Source organism: Erythrolamprus reginae, chromosome 3, assembly GCF_031021105.1.
Source record: "Erythrolamprus reginae isolate rEryReg1 chromosome 3, rEryReg1.hap1, whole genome shotgun sequence".
Classification (NCBI taxonomy): domain Eukaryota; kingdom Metazoa; phylum Chordata; class Lepidosauria; order Squamata; family Dipsadidae; genus Erythrolamprus; species Erythrolamprus reginae.
In genome coordinates this window covers 170,230,404-170,257,110 of record NC_091952.1, presented here as the reverse complement: position 1 = coordinate 170,257,110, position 26,707 = coordinate 170,230,404, and the positions used below count along the sequence as shown (strand labels likewise).

Below are 26,707 nucleotides of genomic sequence, written 5' to 3'. Positions count from 1 at the left end.
AAAGTGGTGCATTACTTTCTGGGTGACCCTCATTTTTAAGAATGGTAAAGGCAGCTGGAAAGCTGCAGGAAACAATTTGTTCAGACTCAGATCTCTGTCGTGTCTTGTATTGTGAAGTCCTGTTTTTTCCACTTCGGATTTCTTATCAAGAGAAACTCCTGTACATTTGGATAACCCTTCGGACATTACGTGAACTATGACTGAGTGATCTTACCACCAGCTGCTAATGAAGACTAATTAGTAGCTGAATGAAAGGATTGTTTCTGTTGATTTGTGTGTTTGCCACTTCTAAGCCAGTTATTAGCAGTGGTTCTTGAATTAAACAAACTAAGTTCAAACCGTGTGTTTCTGATAACTGGGGACAGAAGAAGCTTGTTTCCTGCCACAAATACACACAAATCATTGTGTTCAATAAATAATTGCTGATGCTGAAGAAAAAATGTGGTGCATTACTTTCTGGGCCACCCTCATATATAATTCCTTTTATTTGTGCTTTCTAAAAGATACTGCTGTATGTATTACTGAATTAACTTAAGAAATGCATTGCCCAAAAAGTGTTTGCGTGTGCAAGAGATGACCTTAAGCAATATATTCAAGGCACGTTATAACTGCCATTGTATAATCAAGTTATTGCAAAGAAATTTGTGGTTTGGCGTGCACTTTAATAAGCTTCAAGAAAAAATAATAATAATAGTGCTTGGGTTTCAAGGACAGCAGAGTTTCCCAAGGAAAAGAACCGTGTCTGAAGGGTTATGCAGAATGCAGAAGAGGAAGGGATGGTCAGCCACAAATAATTTGTGGTGTTCTAAGCTCCTGTTGGCCACTGCGACACCTGTTGCGGCTGCTGCTTCGGTCCCTACTTCATTGACGTCTACATAAGCTTTGTGAACAACTGTGGACAAGAAGAGTTGGCAGGAAGGCGACATTCCCAAGAGGTCTGCTTTTGATTCACTGAATACATCAGTGAGGCCCAAGCCTTGCAACGTCAGGTTGAGATCATGGCTGGCTTCTAACTTGAACCGAGGTATATATATTTCCACAGGATGCTCCTTCAGGTTTCCTGGAGAAAGCCAGCTTGCTAAATTCTTGCAGGTCAGAGCAGCCTCCACCTGTGCAGTTTAAACACAATTGGCAATAAGTGATGGGGTACCTGGGTAGCAGACCCTATCTTTCACGCATAGGGTGAAATGTTTATTTATTATTTATTTATTTATTCATTTGTCCAATACACAATACATATGGAAGAGAATAGACATGAAGTAATATATATAAAGATAATATGTAAAAATAGAGGAGAAGATATATGAAAGGAAGAAAATATATATAATATATGAGATAAAGGAAAGACAATTGGACAGCGGACGAAAGGCACACTAGTGCACTTATGTACACCCCTTACTGACCTCTTAGGAACCTGGAGAGGTCAATCGTGGATAGTCTAAGGGAGAAATGTTGGGGGTTAGGGGTGGACACTATTGAGTCCGGTAACAAAATTTGGAGCTCCACCCCAGTACTGAAATATTTATTTATTTATTTATTTATTCATTCATTCATTCATTCATTCATTCATTTGTCCAATACACAAATACATAGGAAGAAAAATAGACATGTAGTAATATATATAAGGGTAAAAGTGAACTTATAGGAGAGGATATATGAAAGGAAGAAAATATATATGATATATGAGATAAAGGAAAGACAATTGGATAGGGGATGAAAGGCACACTAGTGCACTTATGTACGCCCCTTACTGACCTCTAAGAAACCTGGAGAGGTCAATCGTGGATAGTCTAAGGGAGAAATGTTGGGGGTTGGGGGTTGACACTATGGAGTCTGGTAATGAGTTCCACGCTTCGATAACTCGATTGTTAAAGTCATATTTTTTACAGTCAAGTTTGGAGCGGTTAATATTAAGTTTGAATCTGTTGCGTGCTCTTGTGTTGTTGCGGTTGAAGCTGAAGTAGTCATTGACCGGTAGGACGTTGCAGCATATGACCTTGTGGGCAATACTTAAATCGTGTTTTAGGCGCCGTAGTTCCAAGCTTACCTCGCCCCTGGTTTGCTTCCTCCCATGCCACGTGGCTGCATATGCACAGTGCTGAAAATTCCCCCCAAAATCCCCCCCCCAAAAAAATCCTCCAAAACAAAATGGCAGAAAAGTGCTGGAAACTCGGCTTCTGGGCATATGCAGAAGAAAAAAAGTCAGCAAAAAATTCCCCCCCCCAAAAAAATCCAAAAAAAATTCAATTTTTTTTTTAAAAAAAAGAGAAGGTGGTGTCCATGGACCAGTACTGACAGAACCAGCTCCATGACATCACTAGCAGTTTGCTACTGGTTCTATAGAATTGGTACAAACTGGGAGGAACCCACCTCTGAAATGGGGTATATTTTCATTTAAATTGAACTCATTGTGTAAGTGCTCATACATCTCCAGAACCTTATACTAGAAATGAATGCTTTCTGTCAGCTTCCATTAGTCTTTCATCTAGACCAGGGGTAGACAAAGCTGGCTCTTCTATGAATTGTGGACTTCAACTCCCAGAATTCATGAGCCAATCATGGTAGCTCAGGAATTCTGGGAGTTGAAGTCCACATGCCATAGAAGAGCCAACTTTGCCTACCCCTGATCTAGACAGTATTATTATTATTATTTATTAGATTTGTATGCCACTCTTGTCCGAAAACCCGGGCAGCAGTAACCAGAACCATGAATACTAACACTACCTTTATGATACGTTTATAGTAACAAAACCTTGCATGTCTGAAAGTCCTGCCTTCTGCCTCCTTTAGTTTCCAGAAAACTAGGGAGGGTCTCTTTTGAGATGCTTTCTCCACCTTCAGAAATCTGGACTCGGATTTCTCTTGCAAGAGCTTTGTTTAGGCTAAATATTTTCCTTCTGTCTCCAAAGGTTATTCTCACAGGCCATTACAGCTGCAAACTGCAATTTCATCCCTTTTCATCTTCAAGACCTGCAATTGCATTACCAGTCTTGACAAGCAAGAATGTTGCTCCATTTCAGGAGTTTAAGGAATGTTTAAGAAGCAAAAAAAAAAGTTGATGCCTCTTATTTCATGAATATAATGAGAAAGTTTGCATTGGGTTCCTGGCAATATCTGCGGCCTCCGTGTTGTTGATCTCATGTGTGGTCTTTACCCTACTCACCCATCTCTTGTGCAATTATAAATTTGTTGCAGTAGACCAACACAGCTGTCCTAGAATGAAGGAATGAATGGACGAAGGAATGAAGGGATGAAAGAATAAAGGAATGAAACTAAATTGAGGTAGAAATTTATCAATTTAACAGTAAATCTCTATAGTCACATGGAGATTGTATTTCACTTGATAACTTGGGTTTTACATCTATCCTCATTTAAACACATTTTTAATGGAAAAGAGCATATCCTTCACTTAAACCCTGATTTTGTCTAACTTCAATCTACCAAACACTGAGCAACAGTGAACAGGGATCTGATATAATTTAGTGTTAATTCCCTTCTATTAGCTCCCTCTAATGGCTGAAAAGTGCTGTTACAACCATAGCTTGGAGAGTACCTTCAGCCCACAAGCTGGTACAATATTTTCTTCAACACTATTGCCACCTGCAGGTAACTCAACTACCTTGAATCACTGCAGTGTATAAGGATGTTGAAATATTAAGTTAAAAAGTTAAATTTTTTTAGAGGTAGTGATGTTTTACAATAGAATACATTTCTTTGATTTGATTCAACTTATAATCAGCCCTTTTTCTTTTTAGAAAATATAAATAGTTCAATATTTCACTAGACTTGTTTTCAAATAGCGAATTGTATTTTTATAGGTATTTTTATAATTCTCTGTATTGATCTAAATAATAATAAGCTTCTTTTTTTCTTCTGTACAATGAAGACTTCTATTGTGAGTGGAGCAAATGTAACTCCCTTTTATGTTATATGTTGTGTTTGTTATGTTTGTCTTTTGAAAAACAATAAAAACTTTTTTTATTAAAAAAAAAAGAATCAGTGCAGTGTTATTTTGGGCCCTAAAGGCAACAATGCCCTCACCATGTAGAATAGCAAAAATGTTCCCAAATATATCCCCATTATGTTGGAAGTGTAAGAAAGAAATAGGTTCATATTATCATCAATGGTGGAGTTGCTGTAAAGTCAAGATATATTGGGAAATGATAGAAAGAATAATAAAAGAAATAGTAACGCAAGAGATAGAAAAAACTCCGGAATTTTACTTACTGGGTATAACTAAACAGAAATATAAGAAAGATATTTTACATTTAGTTATTCATATAACGACAGCGGCCAGGATAGTATATGCGAAAAATTGGAAAGGGGAAGGTATTCCCAAAGAGGAAGAGGTTATTAAGAAAATATTAGATTGCGCTGAAATGGATATGATGACAAGACAGTTAAATAACCAAGAAGAATCAGAATTTTATGAGATTTGGAACAAAGTGTATATATGGATAGATAAGAAGAAGTAAAAGTTAAAACTAGGTGAGAATTGTAGAAGTATTGTTATGATTTAAACTTTGAGTTGTTATTTTGTCTATATATGAAGGTTTTTTATATAAGGTTAAACAAAATTTCTTCTTTTCACTCAAATTAATATATTACCTCGAGTCTGGGGAGAGGGGCGGCATACAAATCCAATAAATAATAATAATAATAATAATAATAATAATAATAATAATAATAATAATAATGTTGATTTAAGGTATTAATAATGTATTCTTCTTTCTGTAATGTGATTTGACTTCTAGAACAAGAGGGGTAATTACAACCCCAATTTTATGTTAAATGTGTGTTTGTTCGTATGTCAATTTTTATGAAAATTTAATAAAGTGTATTTTTAAAAAGGCAACAATGCCTTAGCTTATGCAGCCATCCTTTTCTTTTTTCACTTCTCTAAATTTGATGAGTGAATTAATTGTAGTTTCCCATTGGCTGCATTCGCACAACATGCATAACAAATTAAATCTATTTACAATATTTGCTCAATATTCGGTATCATAAACTCAAAACCCAGACATGCGTGTATGATACAACGTACTAATTTGCCTGTTCGTTTATTTGCTCTGTAAAAAGCTTGGTAAGAATAATATTATCCAAGATTTATATGTAGTGAGAATCTATCGGATAGGATCAGTGGTGGGTTCTGAATTAGTTTGCCACTGGTTTGTGCTCGCGCCTCCTGCCACTGCTGCTATCAGTTCTAAGAACTGGTCCAAACTGGAAGCAACCCATGACTATATACAGAGGTAGGCTACTGCCCAGATGGGGAGGGAAATGCAGTGGGGTAGCGAAAATTGAGCTCTTTGAACTTCTGGTTTTCAAATCCTGGCTTGCTTCATTCCTGTCAGTCCTAGTTTCCTTGTAAAGGCATAATGGCCCTATGCAGACTATAGGGGTGGGATATTGCCCGGACGGGGGGGGACGCAGCGGGGTGGCAAAAATGGAGCTCCACTCCAGAGCACCCAATTTGCACTGAAAGATGTTGAAAGAAAATGCAGGGCATCCTGCATAAGCCATGCCCATAGTGTGGTGGTAAAAATTTTGGTAGCCCTTCACTGACTGTATAGGACAGTGATTGTTGTGTCCAGAGGACAGTTAGGCCTTGTACCCACCCCATATTCCTTGGGCGGGAAAATACTGCAAGGTGATTGGTTGGCTCAGCCTGGCAGCCCGGGATATATATAGCTGCCAGGCACGGCCATGTTGTTGTTGTTGTCTTGTTTCGTTCGGTAAACCGTTACCTCCTGTTCAAATAAAGAACCGTTACTTACTCCAAGATTGCAGTCCTTCATTCTGGCAAGGATTTAACAGTGGTGGCAAAACTTTTTTCACTCGTGTGCCGAAAGCACGTGTATGTGTGTGCTATCATGCATTTGTGAGTGCCCATACCCATAATTCAGTGCTTGGGGATGGCACAAATGATCTTCCCCGCCCCTCCTGAAGGCCCTCTAGAAACCTGAAACAGCCCATTTCCCAATCTCTGGTCAGCCCGGTAGGCCCATTTTTTACCCTCCCCAGGCTCAAGAGGCTTCTATGGAGCCTGGGGAGGACACAAATGCCCTCCCCCATCCTCCCAGAGACTCTCTGAAAGCCGAAAATGCCCTGCCAGAGCCTCTGGGCGAGGCAAAAATCAGCTGGCCAGCATGCACATGCAAAGATGAGCTAGGGTAACGGCTCGCGTGCCAAAATATATGGTTCCACATGCCACCTGTGGCACCCATGCCATAGGTTCGCCATTACTGGTATAGGATGTAACCCAGTGAAGGGCTACCAAAATTTTTACTACCATACTGTGGGTGTGGCTTATGCAGGACGCCCTGCATTTTCTTTCAACATCTCTCAGTGCAAATTGGGTGCTCTGGGGTGGAGCTCCATTTTCACTACCCCTCTGCATCCCCCCCCCCCCATCCAGGCAGTAGCCCACCCCTATAGTCTGCACAGGACCATTATGCCTTTACAAAGACACTAGGACTGACAGGCATGAACCAAGCCAGGATTTGAAAACAAGAAGTTTGTTTCAAAAGCTAATTCACTAGCATCCCGTAGATTGTAGCCTCCTTTTTTCAGACATAATAGAAAAATGTGATTCATTGAATCAGTCTTGAGATACTGCACAGTGAGGAAAGAGCATAACATTTGTAGGCTAAATTTAAAAATTCAGAAATAGCATGTGTATGAATGTTTGTGTGTATGAATTGTTAAGTTTGAAGTAGGTTGCAGAAACTGTGAAATAAAAGTTTTATGTTTCAGTGCCGTGCTTTGAATTTACCTGCTCCAGATGGCTGATGTCATATGGTAATATTATAATCATGGACAAAAATTCATCAACGTATGGCAGGCAGAGGATCTGGGCAATTTTTCCATCTGTGTGTCCCAGTTTAAATCTCCCTTTCTGATACATCATATGGACAGGTTTAGTTTCATTCTGTTTCCAAAGATAGGAATAGATGCATGTTATGTTAATAATGACCAACATAGCAGAGTTTATGACTTTTGGAAGCTGAAAACAAAATATAGAACTATGCTTTGGTAACATGCAAATTTGGCAAGTGGTTGCAGTAGAAAGAAGGAATAAGTCAATTACAGGGTAGAAAAATTTATATGTTTGATATGTCGTCAGTATAGAAGATTAAAATCCACACTCCATTTGCCCCCTTTCCCCCACCTATTATGCTCATTGTTCATGTTGATAATATTTTATCAAGATATTTTTTCCAATTTCATATACTATATTACAATCTTTAGATTTCCCAAAATATATTGTCCAACTGCTGTGAGAGTATGGGCAGAGGGGAAACAGTTGTGTGGAGTTTAAGGACTGCCTACCAGGCTAGATCAGAGAAACCTGGATTGTCATGCTCCAGCATAACAATCTCTAAACTCCATCTAGTGGCCAGAGGGACAAATATACCCCAACATACAATCTTTATCTACCATGATTGCACTCTACCCCCATCTACTGGCTGGAGAGACAAAATACCAAGTACAGTGGTACCTCTACCTAAGAATGCCTCTACTTAAGAACTTTTCTAGATAAGAACCGTTCAAGATTTTTTTGCCACTTCTTAAGAACCATTTTATACTTAAGAACCCGAGCCCGGAAAAATTTCCCAGGAAATTTGAGAGCGGCACAAAGGCCCGGCCAGTTTCCTGCCATTCCCCTTTGGTTTCTCTCTCTGGCACAGTGTATGGGAGGCAGCCTCGCACTGGGTGTATGAGAGGCTTGTGCTCCTCCTCACCACCTCAGAGTCCCTCCTCTTCTTCCTCCTCCCACCCAAATTCTGAGTTTTTATTTCTTTCCTAATGGGTTTGCATGCATTATTTGCTTTTACATTGATTCCTATGGGAAAAATTGATTCTACTTACAAACTTTTCTACTTAAGAACCCGGTCACAGAACAAATTAAGTTCTTAAGTAGAGGTACCACTGTATATTGTTTGAAGCTGACCCAACCCATTTACCTACCAATCCACACTCTCATACCAAGTGCAAACTGGGAAGCCAGAATCCATTTTCCTTTATATCATTTGGAGAAGACAGGAGCACAAAGAAGAATCCACCTTAATCTGTGATACATAGTCATCCAAGAGCAAACCCATGCCACACAGAGACCATCGCTGGTGAGATTTTAAATTGCTTGTATTTATTAATTGTTACGATCAGCAGTAACTCAATACTGCCTATCTTGTATTGGGTTCTCATTGTATGTATTCCTATTTTCCCCAGCATCACCACTGCTCACAGTCACTCATGCCCTCTTCACCTCGAGGTTCAACTACTGTAATTCTCTCTACATGGGGCTACCTTTGAAAAGTGTTCGGAAACTTCAGATCATGTAGAATGCAGCTGCGAGAGCAATCATGGGCTTCCTCATGTATGCCCATGTTACACCAACACTCTGCAGTCTGCATTGGTTGCCGATCAGTTTCCGGTCACAATTCAAAGTATTGGTTATGACCTATAAAGCCCTTCATGGCATCGGACCAGAATATTTCCATAACCGCATTCTGCCGCACGAGTCCCAGCGACCGGTTAGGTCCCACAGAGTTGGCATTCTCTGGTTCCCGTCGACTAAACAATGTCGTTTGGCGGGACTTGGGAAAGAGCTTTCTCTGTGGCGGCCCCGATCCTCTGGAACCAACTCCCCCCGTAGATTAGAACTGCCCCCGCCCTCCTTGCCTTTCGTAAACTTCTTAAAACCCACCTCTGCCGTCAGGCATGGGGGAATTGAGACATCTCCCCCGGACCTATACAGTTTATACATGGTATGTTTGTGTGTATGTTTGTTTTACATTGTTTTATCGTTGCTGTGAGCCGCCCCGAGTCTACGGAGAGGGGTGGCATATAAATCTAATAAATAAATAAAAAATAAAAAATAAATACATAAATACATAAATACATAAATAAATAAATAAATAAATAAATAAATAAATAAATACCCTGTTCTTTCAATAAATCATGCAGATCTACGTAGACAGTCTGTTTTATTGGCGCCTAAGGTTTAAGGCGTCTGCAAGTGGTCTGTTCAGACAATTGCAAAACTGGCTTATGTCCATAGGTGTAAATAAAGTGCTCTGGACTCCAAGACAAAGACAAACCTATTCCATCCTAGATGTAATTAAGACTTAAAGTTTACATTGCAGGGAGCACACCTCTTCAGCTAACCAGACCTTGCATATTTGAGCCCTTGATGCGGACAAACAGTAGTAATTATGACTCAGGGAACTCTCTTAGAGATGGAGCAACTCTTTGAAGTTGTACTACTAATAGAGCAGTGATGGTGAATCTTTTTTTCCTTGGGTACTGAAAGAGTATGTATGCACATTATCGCACACCCACACCCATAATTTGATGCATGGGGAGGGCAAAAACAGCTTCCCCCGCCCCCCCAGAGACCCTCTGGAGGTTGGAATTGGCCTGTTTCCCAACTTCTGGTGGGCCCAGTAGGCTCGTGTTTTGCTCTCCCCAGGCTCCAAAGGCTTCCCTGGAGCCAGGGGTGGGTATAAATGCCCTCCGCCATCCCTCTGGAGGCTCTCTGGAAGCCAAAAATGCCCTCCCAGAGCCTCTGTGTGAGCCAAAAATCAGCTGGCCAGCACATACATGCATGTTGGAGCTGAGCTAGGGAAAAAGCTCACATGCCAGCAGATATGGCTTCATGTGTCACCTGTGGCACCCATGCCATAGGTTCATCACTGTACTAGAGCTACTAAATCCACATTATAAAATCCAATAGGTAGCATGTTTTTTTCTCTTTTCTAGTGGTCACCCTATCCCTATTCACCGAGGTTGGTCACTGTATTGTGCATAAACAACTCTGAAAGTTGGTAGCACATCAGTTATATTCAAACGAAGGTCATGCCATATTGTGACATATTTAAAAGGTCACATATTGCCGCACTCTACTGTAATGATATTTTATGTAGCACTGCAATAATACCTCATTCAGCCTAAAATTTCTTTCTGTAGTATACTTCGGATCAAATTGATATTGCCAAGTTGCTTTAAAGTAAATGGCATTTGCCAGCACCAGCACCGTTTGTGGTCCAATCACACCTGGAGCAAAGAGTTCCTTAATGTTTCCTACGACAAAAAGAAATATGAATGGATATGGGAAACAAAATGAATTGTGTGCTTGCCTTTATTTTTAACCTGATTAGGGAATATTCCTTGTATCATCTTGAACAGTATTTTATAGACTAAAGGCATACTGAATGGTGCATAGCATACCCTTTTTTAAAAAATCAGTATAAAGAAATGGAAACTTGGTAGGTTAGGAGAAATTAAAATTGTTGATGAATGGGATGATCTGCACATTTAAAGAGGAAATATATATTTAGTTTGGATAAAGGCAATATATACTGTACTGCTCAAAAAAATAAAGGGAGCACTCAAATAACACATCCTAGATCTGAATGAATGAAATATTGTATTCTCATTGAATACTTTGTTCTGTACAAAGTTGAATGTGCACATCAGCATGTGAAATTGATTGTCAATCAGTGTTGCTTCCTACATGGACAGTTTGATTTCACAGAAGTTTGATTTACTTGGAGTTATATTGTATTGTTTAAGTGTTCCCTTTATTTTTTTGAGCAGTGTATATTGACTTTTCCCCCCTTCGCTAAACCAGGTGTGGCCAGCGTGTGACACATCCGGCCCACGGGCCGCGGGTTTGACAGACCTGCTCTAAAAGTAGCGTTTCTCAATTAAGCAGCATCAAAATATATGGACTTCAACTCCCAGAATTTCCCAGTCAGTTAAGTCTCATATTTTCAAGGAGTTTCTTGCAGCCCATCAGTTGTCTAACTTTTTTCTACACGAAATTGTTCTTTATTTTACTCCATCTAAATTACAGCACATAGACTCATATGTATTTTGACAAGGATTTCCCAGGGCCGATGTCCAAAACCATAGACTTTCCAGGTATCTTTAGGCATCTATTGAACAGAATAAGAGGAAACCTCCTTCAAATAAATTTCTGGAGTCATGGACTTTTCTTGGCAACAATAACGTGTAGTGTGCCATTGTCTTATTTTACTGTGTTTTCCCAATTTTGCTATCAAGTCTAAAGTCCTACAATTCTTTGGTGGTTTCTCCTCCAAGAAACCTGCTGTTTGTATCTGTGTGTGTGTGAAGGTGGTAGGAGAATCAGCCACATTTACCTAAATGCTATCTCCTTAGGCCAATGCCCTAGGTACCTGATATATGAGTCTAGTCAGCCCATTTATGTCCCAAAGGTGCTTTTTCAAGAGACAACTGGACTTTCTGGTTTTTATTTGATGAGATGTCACTTTTCAGCTGCAAAGCAGAAGAAGCTTCTTGGACGAGAAGTAAAACGTCAAAGAAAAACCAGAAAGTTCAGTTGCCTTTTTAAAAAGCACCTTTGGGACAACCATGATCTGGATGACTGAGAATCTCCATAGACATTTATTTTTTCAGTTTATACCTATTTCTCATCTCTAGTATGTCAGGATTAGCTATGCTAGGTGATATTTCATTGTATTACCATATAAGGTAAAAGATAGAATCTAAGCATGGTAATGCTGAGTCATTGGGTGTGAACTACAATCTGATTGGGCCAGAGCATTATAAAATGCAAATCAACTTTACCATGATTCTGTGACTGTCTGCTGTTGTCTGCTGTTGATAGTGGTGATTGCTAGTTGGCTGGCTGGAACAGTTTGAGCGTGAGTTAAATATTGAGTAGAGTAGTGATAGTGATACAAAGAAACCTGGATTGGTTTAGTATCTACTGGAAACCTGAATTGGTTTAGTATCTAATGGTAACCTGGATTGGTCAAGTATCTACTTCTAAGTAAGCTGAACAGAGCTGATGTAAAGTTCCTGTATATAGAAGACAAGATATTTTGCACTGAAGAGTAAACTATTGTTTTCTACAAACGTGTCTTCATCATTTATCTGGTTCATTAATTGCCATAATATATTCTGGTATCTTATCTAGTCCTCATGCGTTACTCTGCATATATATATATATATATATGTTTGTGTGTGTGTGTGTATATTTTTGTAGATTTTCACGGGTACAGGTATGACGGTCTTGGTATATTCGGGTTTCTTCCCGTGTAGGTTTTAGAAATTTCTGGTGACGTTTCGATGAGGTCCCCTTCACGCTGGTGCTTCTGTCTCTGTTCTAGGGCGAACACAGCGAGACCTGAGCTGCCTTCCTTCTATAAATACTGGTGGCTGGGTGTGGCTTGATGGCTCAGCAATTGCCTGCTGTGTAGAAACTTCCTGGTGAGTCAGTGGGGTAACACCTGAGGTCGTTGATTTAACTGAGGTATGCTGATTAGTTAATGATTGTGGGTTAGGGGTGATATCCTGAGTAGTTGGAGCTTGCAGGATACTTGGTTGTTTTGCAATGTGTGTTCTGAGTCTGGTTTCAGTTTCTATGGCTGGGATACCTTTGTTAATGAGGGCTGGTTTCCAGACATCTGGAAACCAGCCCTCATTAACAAACATGTATGTATATGTGTGTGTGTGTGTGTGTGTGTGTGTGTATCTGTAGATTTTCACAAGTATATGTATGTAGATTGTTCTGAGTTCGGGTTTTGCCCCGTGTCAAAATATTACACGGGGCAAAACCCGAACTCAGAACAATCTACATATGTATGTATGTATGTATGTATGTATGTATGAATGTATGAATGTATGAATGTATGTATGTATGTATGGACATAGGATACTCAGGTTCACCTTTTCATAAAAGCAAAACAGTTATTTTTAATCAGCTACAGAAGCTTTCATCCATAATATATCACATGGGAAAAGATGCATAGATAGCTAGAAAAGAAGACTTGTATAAGAACTAAGAGTCTCCTGGGAAAATAGCAAGCTGCCTATAGATATATTTAGTTCTATTTTGGCAATACTGACTGAGAACAAATTGCTAGGCTTTTGGGAAGGGCTTTTTCCCATCTCTGTTTAAAGAATTGTGACTTATACACAGTTTGAATTTCTTACCTCTGCCTGCCTGAAAAGTTTCCATTTCTTTTGCAATATCCATAGAATGGAGTATAAGAAATCCCTGTTTAATAACAGTCTTGTTTAGGGACCACTCAAAATTACAACAATTCTGAAAAAGTAACTTTACAACCAGTCCTCACACATGTCTATTGTAGCTTTCTCATACTCACCTGGCCGAGATTCAGCTCCTCCACAACTGGTTTCCAAAAAGCAGAATCAATAAAATTTCAAATTACAGTCATGTAATTTTTAACGATTGGGTCCCTTAGCAACAGTGCCACTTGCTGGAGATTTTTGGAGTAATTAAGCAAGGGCAATCTATTGGCAGGACAAGAAACCCTTGCCTTTCTTACCTTGGGTCTGCCTGTCAATTTCAAGATTAATTTTCTTCCTTGTTTCTTCAGTAGCAAGATAGAAATCCACTATCTGAACCATAGCGTTGTAGATTTCTTTAGTACTTGTGAGATATTGCTGGAAAATTTCAGTGCGAGGAAGAGAGAGGAGGGAAGGAAAACACATCCTGAGATGATGCATTTTTACTCAACAGAATTTTGTTTGTGAAATGTTAGGAATTTTCCCGAAACAAGGAAATGTTGGAGAAAACTTCACAGTTGCCTACAGGAAATTACAGCAATTAATATTGAATTCACCCTGGAACTATTCTTGCTAGGAATTATTAAAGAAAACTTACCCAAGAAACATAAAAAATCTGCTGTTACACATTGTGACAGCAGCAAGAATTATGTATGCACAAAAGTAGAATGATCCACGAATATCAGAGGGTAGATAAATAATTAAGAAAGTATATGATTGTGCAGAAATGGATCAGTTAACTATGAAAAATAAATGATAAAAAAGACTCGGACCATTATGATATCTGGACATTGTGGTACAAATGGATAGAAAAAAGGGAAACTAGTTTACAATGAAAATGTGTATGATACTAGAATATATGTTATAGATATATAAGCTTATAATATACGAAAAACAAGGAAATAGCTGGATGTTAACTTACTTGAAAAATAGTTGGATTCGTATTTGTGTTGATGTTTGTTTAAATGTTGTTTTTGTGGTTTTTTAATGTATAAAATTCAATCAAAAATATTTGTTTTAAAAAAATGGTAGGAATTTTTCTTACATGGAGAAGCAAGACACAAATCCAACAAGCCTTTGAGCATACATTTCGCCATTCATCAAGGCTTTGCTCAAGAAGATTTCTAATTCATTGTGCTTTCCCACAGAAAGGGAACTTTCAGATCAGCTGGAATCAGGTCTACCAAAGAGCTGAACAGACAAAGGAGGTCGTGGATAAGTGGAAAGGAGGACAAATTTGGGGGAAAGGAGGTTATACTAACTCTTTAACCCAAAGGTGCTTTTTCAAGGGCAATTGGACTTTCTGAAAATTCAGTTGTCTCTTGAAAAAGAACCTATAACCTAGATGACTCCATAGACACAGAATGGATTGTTCTCCTCGTCCACTTTGCTCCCTTTGGTTTGCCCCCAGGGTTCCACCCCCAACCATTTGCTGCTGATAGGCTTTGACGGCAAATGGCCTGTGATGAAAGGACTGGGATGGGAGGAGCTGTTTCTTAAAGAAAGTGTCTGGTATTAGGATTGCAACAACATAGAAAGCTGCTTTGAACTTGATCCAGCTAACTGGTCCATCTATTTCAGTATTGCCCGCACTGACTGACAGATCCGGCACTGGGTATTTCCCAGCTTTACATGAAGATTACATGCAATGAATCTAGAACACTTGGCAATCAATGAAATGGATCTAACTGTACTTAAAGGAGTTACGTCTTACCTGAAGAAATTGGTATCCTTTCTGCATGAACAAATTATTGGCCAGTTTCAGCTGGTAGCCCTGGCTGAGGTTATTCAGCTGAAGTAGGAGTTGCTTGAACTCTGAATAAATTGTCCCTTCCTAGTCAAGATAGGAAGGAAATGATTGGAAACTGAATGAAAATAATTATATTGCTGTCTCCTTGGCATAAAAGGCAGGAAACACATCACAAGGTTCAATTTATTTCATAGTAGGGTAGTCAACTTCGGTGTCCATTTCTTTCAGCATACCTGCTAATATCTCTCTCAGGGCACACAAGTTCTCTCAGTTGCCTGACTTTATTATTTTTTTAAAATGAAACCGGTATATTAAAGAAAACATAAGCTGCCAAAGTTATAGTTCTACAATTGCTTCCCAAAATAGTAAAGAGGAGTAAAACTAGAGTAGAGCAGATAAATGAGTCTTTTGTGCTCAGCTAGGATAACTGTGGCAGCCATGTAAGTATTCGCAGGTTCTTATGGTTCTGACCTGTGATGCTTCCCCCTTCGGTATAGGAGCGGTCCTCAGCCACACATTCCCAGACGGTACAAATGCCCCAATTGCATTTTATTCTAAAACTCTTTCACCTGCAGAAAGGAATTACTCGCAATTAGATAAGGAGGCATTAGCCTTAGTTGCAGGAGTTAAACGTTTCCATGGGTATTTGTTTGGCCGCTCTTTTACACTGATTACGGACCACAAGCCCTTATTAGGCATTTTAGCAGGAGATAAACAAACCCCTACATTTCTCTCCCCGAGAATGACCCATTGGACGATCTTCCTAGCCGCTTATAATTATGTACTTAAACATAGGGGGGGGGAGGAAATTGGGCACGCAGACTTTCACAGGCGGCCTTGGAACGCATCCCCCGCGAAAGTCAAGGGAACACTGTATTGACCAAAGTACTAGTTGGAACAAATAATTTGATAAATTATATCATTCTGTGGGGTTTAACAATGTTTTTGGACATACTGCTGGAAGAGATATGTCTTGTCTCACAGATTCTGGCACAAGTTCAGCCATTCTTCTTTCAGAATCATGTGGTCCTGCTTCTCCAGGAGTTTGAGCAAGGTGTAGCACCTATGGCAAAAATATTTGCAATCAACACAGAATAAAAGAGGGAAACAAGCAAGTAAACAGGCAGACAACATGACATCTGCAAATAAGGAAACTGGCCCCAACTGGTTTGTGTCTCCATCTGAACTTAAATCCACCAGCAAGACATTTTTTGTAATCAAATGGTGATGTTCATCCATTGTGTTCAAAGAGGACCTTGACATCTAACAGGTTGTGGGCTTTCCATGATGTGTAATCAAATATAACCTACTTCAAAACAAAGCAGCATCCTCTGGATTATATTTATTTGCAGAATGCCTTTGAGCGAAAAGCAGCTTGTGTGATTATTTTGTTTTGGTCCACTTCATGACTGTACAATTCTCCACTTTTGCAGATGCACTCATGATATGCACTCAAAATTCCAAGTATTTTCCATGTGCAAAATTGCCATGATTTACGACAACTTTATGTTTTTTTATAACAACTTACTAGTCCACCTAAACATAACACAAACATGTCCCAGCCATATATTCTTTTTGGCAATGCACTCAAGATATTGCCTTCAATTTTTCTTTTCTGATGTCATCTCATCCCTAGCCCACAAGTGTAAAAGGATTTAGTCACCCTTAGATGTAATGGAATATTTTCTGTATTATTCCAACAGCATCCAAAGGCATGTCAAGATGTGCCAAATTGTTTAGGCTTTGTGTCACTCATTACCAAAGAACTGCAGTGAGTGGGAACAGAGCAAGGGTGAAATCTAGCAGGTCCTGACAGGTTCTGGAGAACCAGTAGCGGAAATTTTGACTAGTTCGGAAAATTGGCAAATATCACCTCTGGCTAGCCCCAGAATGGGAAGAGAAGGGGGGTGGGTTTGCAATATGCTTCCTGTTCTGGTAGAAGCCTCCCGAAAATTCACGGGTACAAATTTCAGACACACACACACGTTTGAAAATTCAAAACAATGTGCTTTATCACAAAATTCAAAAGAAACAAAGCACCCTTTTTGTATTGCAAAGAGCACTCTTCCCCAAAACAACTTTGTCGGCTGTACAAGTCCCTTAATCAGTCCTTAAGTACTTAGCTAGTAGCTGTGAAGATACGTCACAGCCCTCCTTCTTCCCATGATGTGAAACATACACACACTTTACTCTGCTTTGGTATCAAAGCCGTGAAAAATCCACAAAGTTCAGACACAGCGAGGCATGATCCTGAAGAACTGCAATCAGATAATCTTCCACAACGGCCAAACTAGCATGCTGCTATTTATAGCAGCAGCTCTAATTACTGGAGCCCCACCCAAACACAGGTGGCCTCTCTTATCTCCTGTAATATTTCCTCAATTGGTCTCTTTGATGCATAAGTCTGCGCCTGCGTGGGTCTAACACTTCGTCATCTGAATCGGCCGAAGATAATGGTGATTGGCTTCCTGGGCTGTGTGCCAAGCCCCCCTCTTCCAAGTCACCCCCACCTTCTTCTTCATCCGAGAAAATTGCACTCCCTGACTCTGCCGGCAGCAAAACAGGCCTAGGACATGTTGACGTTTCCCCTGCCTCCACCTCCACATTCCCTGGGGCAGGAGCTGGGCCAGAGCCAACCACAACACTTCCCATGGAGTGCTGTGGGAATGGAGGTTTTGCCAAATCCTTCCCCTGCCATGCCCACTAAGTCACACCACACCCACAAAGCCACGCCCACAGAAACAGTAGTAAAAAAAAATTGCATTTCACCACTGGAACAGAGGCAGGAAAAGGATTGCATCTCAAAGAAGAGCAAATTTCATCAAATCTTAAAAGAGATTTCTGCCCATTCAAGAATGGGGGAATACCCAGTGTGTATCTCGAGTTGCTGAATTTGGCTTTGGAGAATAGGCCAACTTTCCCCAAATTGATGCCCTCCAGATGGCTAGTAAAATGGAAATTATAGTCTAATTCATCTAGAGGAAGGGCTCAAGCACAAAGATTTTTCTCTCCTGTTATCAGTTATGAACATGTGATGCTGAATAGGAAGCAGGAAAAAAGTTTACATATTTTACTGCAGTAATTTTAAAATGTACAGCTATAAACAACTATATTAGCAAAATCACGTAACTTCAAATTTAATACTCACTACAAAAATAGAAAAAGCAACAAGGGAGAGTCTTAAAAAATAAGGGCTTAGGAAAACTTCAATTTTACAAACTCCCTTTCAACTGAGTTTTGAATGCAATGGATAAAGTTGGAATTCGCTTCCCAAAGCACGGTCTGTTTTCTTAAAAGCAGACAGTTGATGTAATATCTTTGGTTTAGATAAATGTGTCCTTTGCATAATTCCACCTCAAACAATCTCATTGCTCAAAATCTTCCACGTGCCTCAAATGCTGATTTCATCTGTCAGCATTAGGCAATACATTTTTTTAATCAGCTTCCAGGTCTTCCGAAAAGAAGAAAACGTGTTGTTGTCAGGAAGTCTATCATGGTCTTGCTTACCTTTTCAATCTGCATTTTACTATTCCCACTTGCACCAATTAAAACCATGCCCAGGGCCGTTGAAATACTTGCAGGGGAGAAAAAAACATTTTGGCAAAGTTTATTGGAATTCAACGTATTGTAAAGATCCAGAGCAAATGCAGTAATGGCTTTGGAAAGTGACTGCTTGGTGAGACTCAAATCCATGACTGGCTAGGGAAAAAGAAGAGAAAACCTATAAGTAACCAGATGCTCAGGAGCAACAGGTTTCAGATGTTGCGTCTAGAGAGCCACACCCAAGGGAAAGGTGGGGGAGGGGAACCAAAAGAAATGTGTTTAATATGGAGGCATCTGTCAAGCTGCACTTTTCACAGCTTTTATTTTCAAGTATGTTTTAAATTCTTTTAAATTTAAATTTTAAATCTTTTTTTTTTGTCCACATTTTTCATTTATATATCAATACACATACTTTAAAATAGGTCAATAACATAGATATTTATACATTTTTATCCAGTCAAAAATCTATATCCTATTTTACACCTATTTTTAACTCCTGTTCATCAATCTGTTTTCCTTCATTTTATTTTTTTATTTATTTATTTTATTAGATTTGTATGCCGCCCCTCTCCGAAGACTCCCCTCCCTCTATCTCTATCTCCTCCCCCTACCTTCTTACTCCTTCTCTCCCCTCCAGTCCTTCTTCTTTCCCTTCACCTTTCTACTTCCTCTTTTTCCCTCTTCCTCATTCTCTGAGTGCTCGTATCCTAATTCGTCTTATATTTAACAGACTGATAACGTATCCCATACATTTTTAAACTAGTGGTGCCTCTTCTAAAATCATTATTTTTACATCATTTTATATATACTGCTCAAAAAAATAAATAAAGGGAACATTCAAAGAACACACCCTAGATCTGAATGAATGAAATATTCTCATTGAATACTTTCTTCTGTACAAAGTTGAATGTGCTGACAACATGTGAAATTGATTGTCAATCAGTGTTGCTTCCTAAGTGGACAGTTTGATTTTATTTATTTGTTTGTTTGTTTGTTTGTTTGTTTGTTTTATCCAATACACAATAATACACAATGAAGGTTATAGAGGATATAGTAGAGAAATACAAGATATAGGAGAGACTATAGGACAGGGGATGGAAGGCACTCTAGTTCGCTTATGCACACCCCTTACTGACCTCTTAGGAACCTGGAGAGGTCAACCGTGGACAGTCTAAAGGTAAAATGTTGGGGGTTAGGGGATGATACTACAGAGTCCGGTAATGATTTTCACGCTTCGACAACCCGATTACTACAGTCATATTTTTTACAGTCAAGTTTGGAGCGGTTAATATTAAGCTTGAATCTGTTGTGTGCTCTTGTGTTGTTGTGGTTGAAGCTGAAGTAGTCTTTGACAGGCAGGACATTGCAGCATATGATCTTGTGGGTAATACTTAGATCATGTTTAAGGCGTCATAGTTCTAAGCTTTCAAGACCCAGGATTGTAAGTCTAGTTTCGTAGGGTATTCTGTTTCAAGTGGAGGAGTGAAGGGCTCTTCTTGTGAAGTATCTTTGAACATTTTCAAGGGTATTAATGTCTGAGATGTGATATGGGTTCCAAACAGATGAGCAGAATCAATTCAATTCAATTTATTAGATTTGTATGCCGCCCCTCTCTGAAGACTCTGGGCGGCTCACGTCAAACAGTAAACTGTAAACAGTAAACAGAAGTTTGATTTACTTGGAGTTATATTGTGTTGTTTAAGTGTTCCCTTTATTTTATTTTTTTTATTATTTTTATTACTTAGATTTGTATGCCGCCCCTCTCCGAAGACTCGGGGCGGCTCACAACATGTAAAAACAAATCATAAGCAATCAGACAAATTTAAAATATTTAAATATTTAAAAAAAACCCATATACTAACAGTCATACACACAGACATACCATGCATAAATTGAGCAGTATATATAACTCTTTACTCTGGGTATATGTTATTAATCTAATGCTGCTTCTTCCAAACCTAGTTTTGTCTCCTGGGTCTACCACCAATATATTTTATATTCAAAGTTCCTGCAACTGGAGCAGTTGAGCCAAGAATAGAAAAAGTGAAGCAAAAAGCATTAGAAAAAATAAACTATTTAGGAAATTACAGAAAAAAACAATTAGATGGAAGCAGGTAATGATTAATATATTTAGCAGCAAATACAATTCACAACAAACCTGCAACATTGGATACTCTCTAGAGCGGTGCAGCTTAAAGATATGTGGACTTCAACTCCCAGAATATCTCAACTAGCTGGGGGATTCTGGGACTTAGAGTCTACCTATCTTAATGTTGCCAAGTCTCAGAAACACTGAGACCAATACAGGTAGTACTTGCTTTAAATCCACAAGTGAGCTCAAAATTTCTATTGTTAAGTGATACATTTATTTAGTGATTTTTTTTCCATTTTCGAACTTTCTTACCAGAGACATCTCCCCCTGGGCATGTTTAAATTGTGTATGGTATGCTTGTGAGTGTGTATGTACTATATGGGGTTTTCTTTTTAAATCTTAAATGTTTTAAATGTATTCAGATTATTTATGATTTGTTTTTCTCTGCTGTGAGCCACCCCGAGTCCTCGGAGAGGGGCGGCATACAAATCTAAATAAATAAATAAATAAATAAATAAATAAATAAATAAATAAATAAATAAATAAATAAATAAATAAATAAATAAATAAATAAATAAATAAATAAATAAATAAATAAATAAATAAATAAATAAATAAATAAATAAATAAATAAATAAATAAATAAATAAATAAATAAATAAATAAATAAATAAATAAATAAATAAATAAATAAATAAATAAATAAATAAATAAATAAATAAATAAATAAATAAATAAATCATTGCAGTTGATGCATTAATAACCTGGTTGTTAAGTAAACCTGGCTTTCCCATTGAATTTGTTTGTCAAAAGGTTGCAAAAGATAATCACATGACCTTGGGACCCCGTAATTACGAACCGTCTGCCAAGCACCTGAATTTTGATGACATGATCGTCAAAATGGAAATGCTATAAAGGTTGCAACTATGAAAAATGGTCATAAGTCCCTTTTCTCAGTGCTGTGGTAACTTTTAACAATCACTAAATGAACTGTTGTTAGTCAAGGGCTGCCTATACAAGTATAGCTACAATGTTGACTTTCTAATAGTTATACATTAGTTTTAAAGTAACATTGAACAACATCAAACCAGAGGAAGTTAAGACAGTCACATAATCATTTAAATCATGTTGTAGGTGTACATGAGCAGAAAAAACATATCCCCATGTCCGAGAGGTAGGTTGAAGTCTCCATGATGAGTGCTAGGATTGCAGGACAATGTTGGGTGCTGCTGAATTGAACTGTATTCTTGATACTGCATGGACAAACCAGTCATTCTCTTTGGAGAAACAGATATTTAAATTCTTTCCCTCTTCCTCAGCAAATTTCTATGGGAAATTGAAAACTGAAATGTTCACAAGGGGAGAAGAGTGGCCTGCAGGATTTACCCTGTTTCCCCAAAAATAAGTCATCCCCGAAAGTAAGACATAGGAGAAGTTTCATAGAATTGCCTAATATAAGGCATCCCCCGAAAGTAAGACGTAGGAGACGTTTCATTTCACAGCATTCCCGAACAGAACATATATAACACAGCTCTCCATAAATTGCATCCCAAAACGCTGCATCAATCAGATTTAAAACACATCCAACATGCGGCTGCATGTTTGGATGCATTTTTGCTGCAGCAGGATACAGGATACAATTCATTGGGGGAAAAATAAGACATCTCCTGAAAATAAGACGTAACACATCTTTGGGAACAAAAATTAATATAAGACACTGTCTTATTTTCGGGGAAACATGGTAGGATAGAAACATAGAAACATAGAAGAGTGACGGCAGAAAAAGACTTCATGATCCATCTAGTCTGCCCGTATACTATTTCCTGTATTTTATCTTAGGATGGGTATATGTTTATCCCAGGCATGTTTAAATTCAGTTACTGTGGATTTATCTACCACGTCTGCTGGAAGTTTGTTCCAAGGATCTACTACTCTTTCAGTAAATAATATTTTCTCATGTTGCTTTTGATCTTTCCCCCAACTAACTTCAGATTGTGTCCCCTTGTTCTTGTGTTCACTTTCCTATTAAAAACACTTCCCTCCTGGACCTTATTTAACCCTTTAACATATTTAAATGTTTCGATCATTATCCCCCCTTTTCCTTCTGTCCTCCAGACTATACAGATTGAGTTCATTAAGACCTTCCACCATTCTTGTTGCCCATCTTTGGACCCGTTCAATTTTGTCAATATCTTTTTGTAAGTGAGATCTCCAGAACTGAACACAGTATTCCAAATGTGGTCTCACCAGCACTATATATAGTGGGATCATAATCTCCCTCTTCCTGCTTGTTATACCTCTAGCTATGCAGCCAAGCATCCTAATGATTACCAAGTGATACTTTTCTCCCTACATTGTCCTCCTCTATCCATTTTAGGAATCTTACCAATGTGTTCTAAGCAATGGAAACCTATACTAGAAAATGTCCATTTTACAATCCCTTTCATGTCCTTTCCAAACAGCGTATCTGTCATAACACTATAGATCCAACCTATAATATATTTACATATAAAATAAAAAAGCAGTCACATTAATTTGATTTCATTCATAAAACTGACAATACCTTTGACTCGACTTTGTTTGTACAGATGTAACTGTGTTGTTCTTCATTACCTTGTATTAAATTTTCAACTGCCCCCTGAATTCCTAAAGCAGCATTTTGTTTTCACACATTTACCACCACCACCTGTTAGCTATGAAAAGCATTGCTTCCACATTCAGTACTGAGGCATATTAATGTTTAAATAAAATCATATTTACCGGCTGCTTGACTTTGGTTGCTATGAGATTGCCTTTGCTCAATGCTTCTCTTCTGGTTTCTGAGGAAGTCTATAATTACCACACCCTTTCACGATGTGTGCATCAGATGATTTCGTGATGTCTGGAGAAATTTGTATCCACCTCCCATTGTGTGAAATCTTTATTTTTATTATGTGTACATCTGTATTTTAAGTGATTTTTCTTTATCCTAAAATAATCCCAATCACTCCTTTTATTTAATCCCATTTGGATTTAGGCTACCTTTAGTCAAACAAAATAATATCCAATACAATAGAATTTTTTTGGAGAGTAATAGAAGCAGGATCTTGCCTGTACAAGTTTAACAAGTAAGGAAATGAGGACAATTAATTTTGTGCTTTGTCTCACACACACAAACACACACACACAGAGAGAGACAGAGAGAGAGAGATTTAGCAATTTGATGGCATAATCCATTGCAAATCCACTGGGGATTTGACGATGATTCCAAATGGCCTTAACATATATTTAAGACTGTAGATTTAAAGGAATAAAATACATAATTAAAGATATTTTTTACATAATACTAAAACTCAAATCCAGATTTTTATTTTTAAAAATGACAATAATAGGTGGTAAACCTTTTACCCATGTTTACCTGCAATGAACATGTAGACAAGTGTGGGTGTTCATATTTTGTGCACATCAACCCCAAATATTATTCTAAAGTACTCTTTCATACATCTGGGATCTCAAGATGGGGTCCATGACATTATAAAAACAAATACTGTGTATATAAAACAAATAGGGTGCGCACAATTAAAAGTATCTGTGCAAATAAGATATTTTAATTTAACAGTTCAACCAATATTCTGTCTCAAAGTTAGTGCTCATACCACTTCTCTCAGAAGACCATACCGCAGTCTGAATGACGTGCAAAAACATCTTTCTGTACATACTAATTAAATTTATCTCAGTAACAATAATATTGATATTGATGATATTGATTGATTGGATAAATTTTTAAACTTCCGATTCCCAACAAGTCAGAGTAGGCATGAAAGTACCCAGATCCGTCTTGAATCGGGCTCAGTTTACATGGATAGTCATTATAAAGGCAATAAAACACCATCCTGGCGTAAGTCAATTTGGAGAAATTGAACCAACTGCAACCATTCCGGTTTTGCAACAGGTGAACTTAACAGGTGGCATTTAATTTTATGATTTATATTTCTTGGGCATCCAAAGATGATCCCATCTATGGAGAACCATTAATGGATTCATCGTTCTTTGTTAATTACAGCAAAAATGCATCCTTTTCTTAACCTTTTGATCACTGTTGTGACTGCAAACAATCACTAAATGAGATTAAACAAGGAATTAAACAAGGAATACCTGTACATGAAATGCGGAATAACATGAGGTCATTGTGCCAGAATCAAGCAACATGAAATAATAACTGATTTGCTACATGCAAACTGTCTTCCACTTTCTTCCATGTCAACAGGGAGGATGATCGTTGAGATTCATGTTTTTGTTCATTTGTATGTTCGCTACTTTTTTATGTTTAACTAAAATCTGGGCCACACTGCAAAGCTAGGCCATTTTTGTGTTGTTTTTGCAATAGACTCAAATACAGTGATACCTCATCTTACGAACTTAATTGGTTCTGGGACGAGGTTTGTAAGGTGAAAAGTTTTTAAGACGAAACAATGTTTCCCACAGGAATCAATGGAAAAGCGATTAATGCGTGCAAGCCCAAAACTCACCCCTTTTGCCAGCCGACGTGCCCATTTTTGCAGCATCGCAAAAACACGGAAGTCCTCGAAACCCCAACTACGGACTTCCGTGTTTTTGTGATGCTGCGATTTCGCTGAGGTTCCCCTCACTGAAAAATCCCACCTCCGGACTTCCGTTGCCAGAGAAGCGCCCGTTTTTGCACTACTGGGATTCCCCTGCTGGGATTTCCCTGCAGCATCGCAAAAACACAGAAGTCCGGAGGTGGTGTTTCCCATGGAGGGGAGCCTCAGGAGAATCCCAGCAGCACAAAAATGGGTGCTTTGCTGGCAACAGAAGTCCGGAGGCGGGGCATCCCAGTAGCGGCGGCTTGAGTTTGTAAGGTGAAAATAGTTTGGAAGAAGAGGCAAAAAAATCTTAAACCCTGGGTTTGTATCTCGAAAAGTTTGTATGACGAGGGGTTTATAAGACGAGGTATCACTGTACTATGAAATTCCAAAGCAGTTGGTATATAAAATGTTTAAAGTATTTCAATTAAAACATTGAAGCAATACCACCAACCAGGGATGGGTGCTGGGGGTTCGCAGAGGTTTAGGAGAAACTCTAGCTTAAAATTCTGTGCAGTTCAGAAAACCCACAAATTTCACTCCTGGCTGGCCCCGCCCACCCTGTCCTTCCCAGGAGTCCCCACATGGCCTGTTTTGGATGCACATAGGTGCAGGGCAAACGCAGAGGCTTGCGAGGGTGAAAAAAGGGTGTACCATAAAGTTCAGGAAGGTTGCACGCAGAGCCCTTTCTGTAGGCAAGCCGCTCCGAGTCTTCGGAGAGGGGCGGCATACAAATCTAATAAACTAATAAATAAATCCATTGCTGTCACCAAGCTCCACCACACATGTGCACATGCGTCCCACTAGGGTGTGCATGTGCAGAGGCAGGGGCTTCACTGATGTCCTCAGTTTCTGCACCAGTGCACCAAATCTTTCTCCTGCATTCCTGCCAACCATGCCTTTCCCTGTCTCCACTGTCCACAGGTGCCTCTCCATGGCAGAAATGGAGGAGAAAGCCTTGATGTGCGGAAAGAAACTGCAGAGATTGGAGAAGGCAGGAATGCTGGAGAATGCTTTGGCACGCGGTGTTGTGGCCTGCAGCTGATAGCAGATCCTGTTCGAGAGGAGATTGACTTGGTGATGTACTAGCAGCCTGTGCAGCTGGCACCCAAGTCAGACAGTGAGGAGGCTGGCGAGGACCTGGTGCCAGAGGCAGAAGTTCAGCCAGGGCCTCCAGCACCTGATCGCAGTGATGAGGAAAAAGAGGCTTCTCTTTTAATGCATGAGCACAGAGAGCTGCCAAAATGCAGGCGTGGTTACTCCAGAGGAGGTCTCCTCCGGAGTAAGATTTGGGGCTAATTGGCTACTCCCCTAGTCTACTTAAGGAAAGCAGAGGCAATTGAATCTATGCAGGAAACAACATTTGAAATTTGTGTGTTTCATCATGTTTGGAAAATCTCTGCTTGTCTGCTTCAGTTTGTTTATTGAGGACCACTTCTAAGCATTTTTGTGAGCTATCAAAGACTGATTGCTACTCTAAGATTTAAGACTTTTTGAACTTATGCCAACTGCTAATGACACCTAATTAATAGTTGGGCTTTTGCAAGAAAATACTGCTTTGAGGTCCGTGTGTGTGTGTGACCTCTACTAAGATAGTCATTAGTAGTCAGTTATTGATTAAAATAAGTTGAAACAAATTTTGTGTTTTCTACGTTT

General features: G+C 38.9%; 1 protein-coding gene across 1 annotated transcript; it reads right to left on the bottom strand.

The window, feature by feature from the left end:
- Positions 1–704: 704 nt before the first annotated feature.
- Positions 705–18,526, bottom strand: LOC139165858 (leukocyte elastase inhibitor-like). The gene is made up of 7 exons (XM_070749094.1): positions 18,341–18,526; positions 15,816–15,896; positions 14,798–14,917; positions 13,344–13,461; positions 9,944–10,086; positions 6,776–6,931; positions 705–1,109 (listed from the first exon to the last, which is right to left on the bottom strand). Exons 1-7 carry the CDS (start codon positions 18,524–18,526, stop codon positions 705–707), a joined length of 1,209 nt encoding a protein of 402 aa, XP_070605195.1.
- Positions 18,527–26,707: the final 8,181 nt, after the last annotated feature.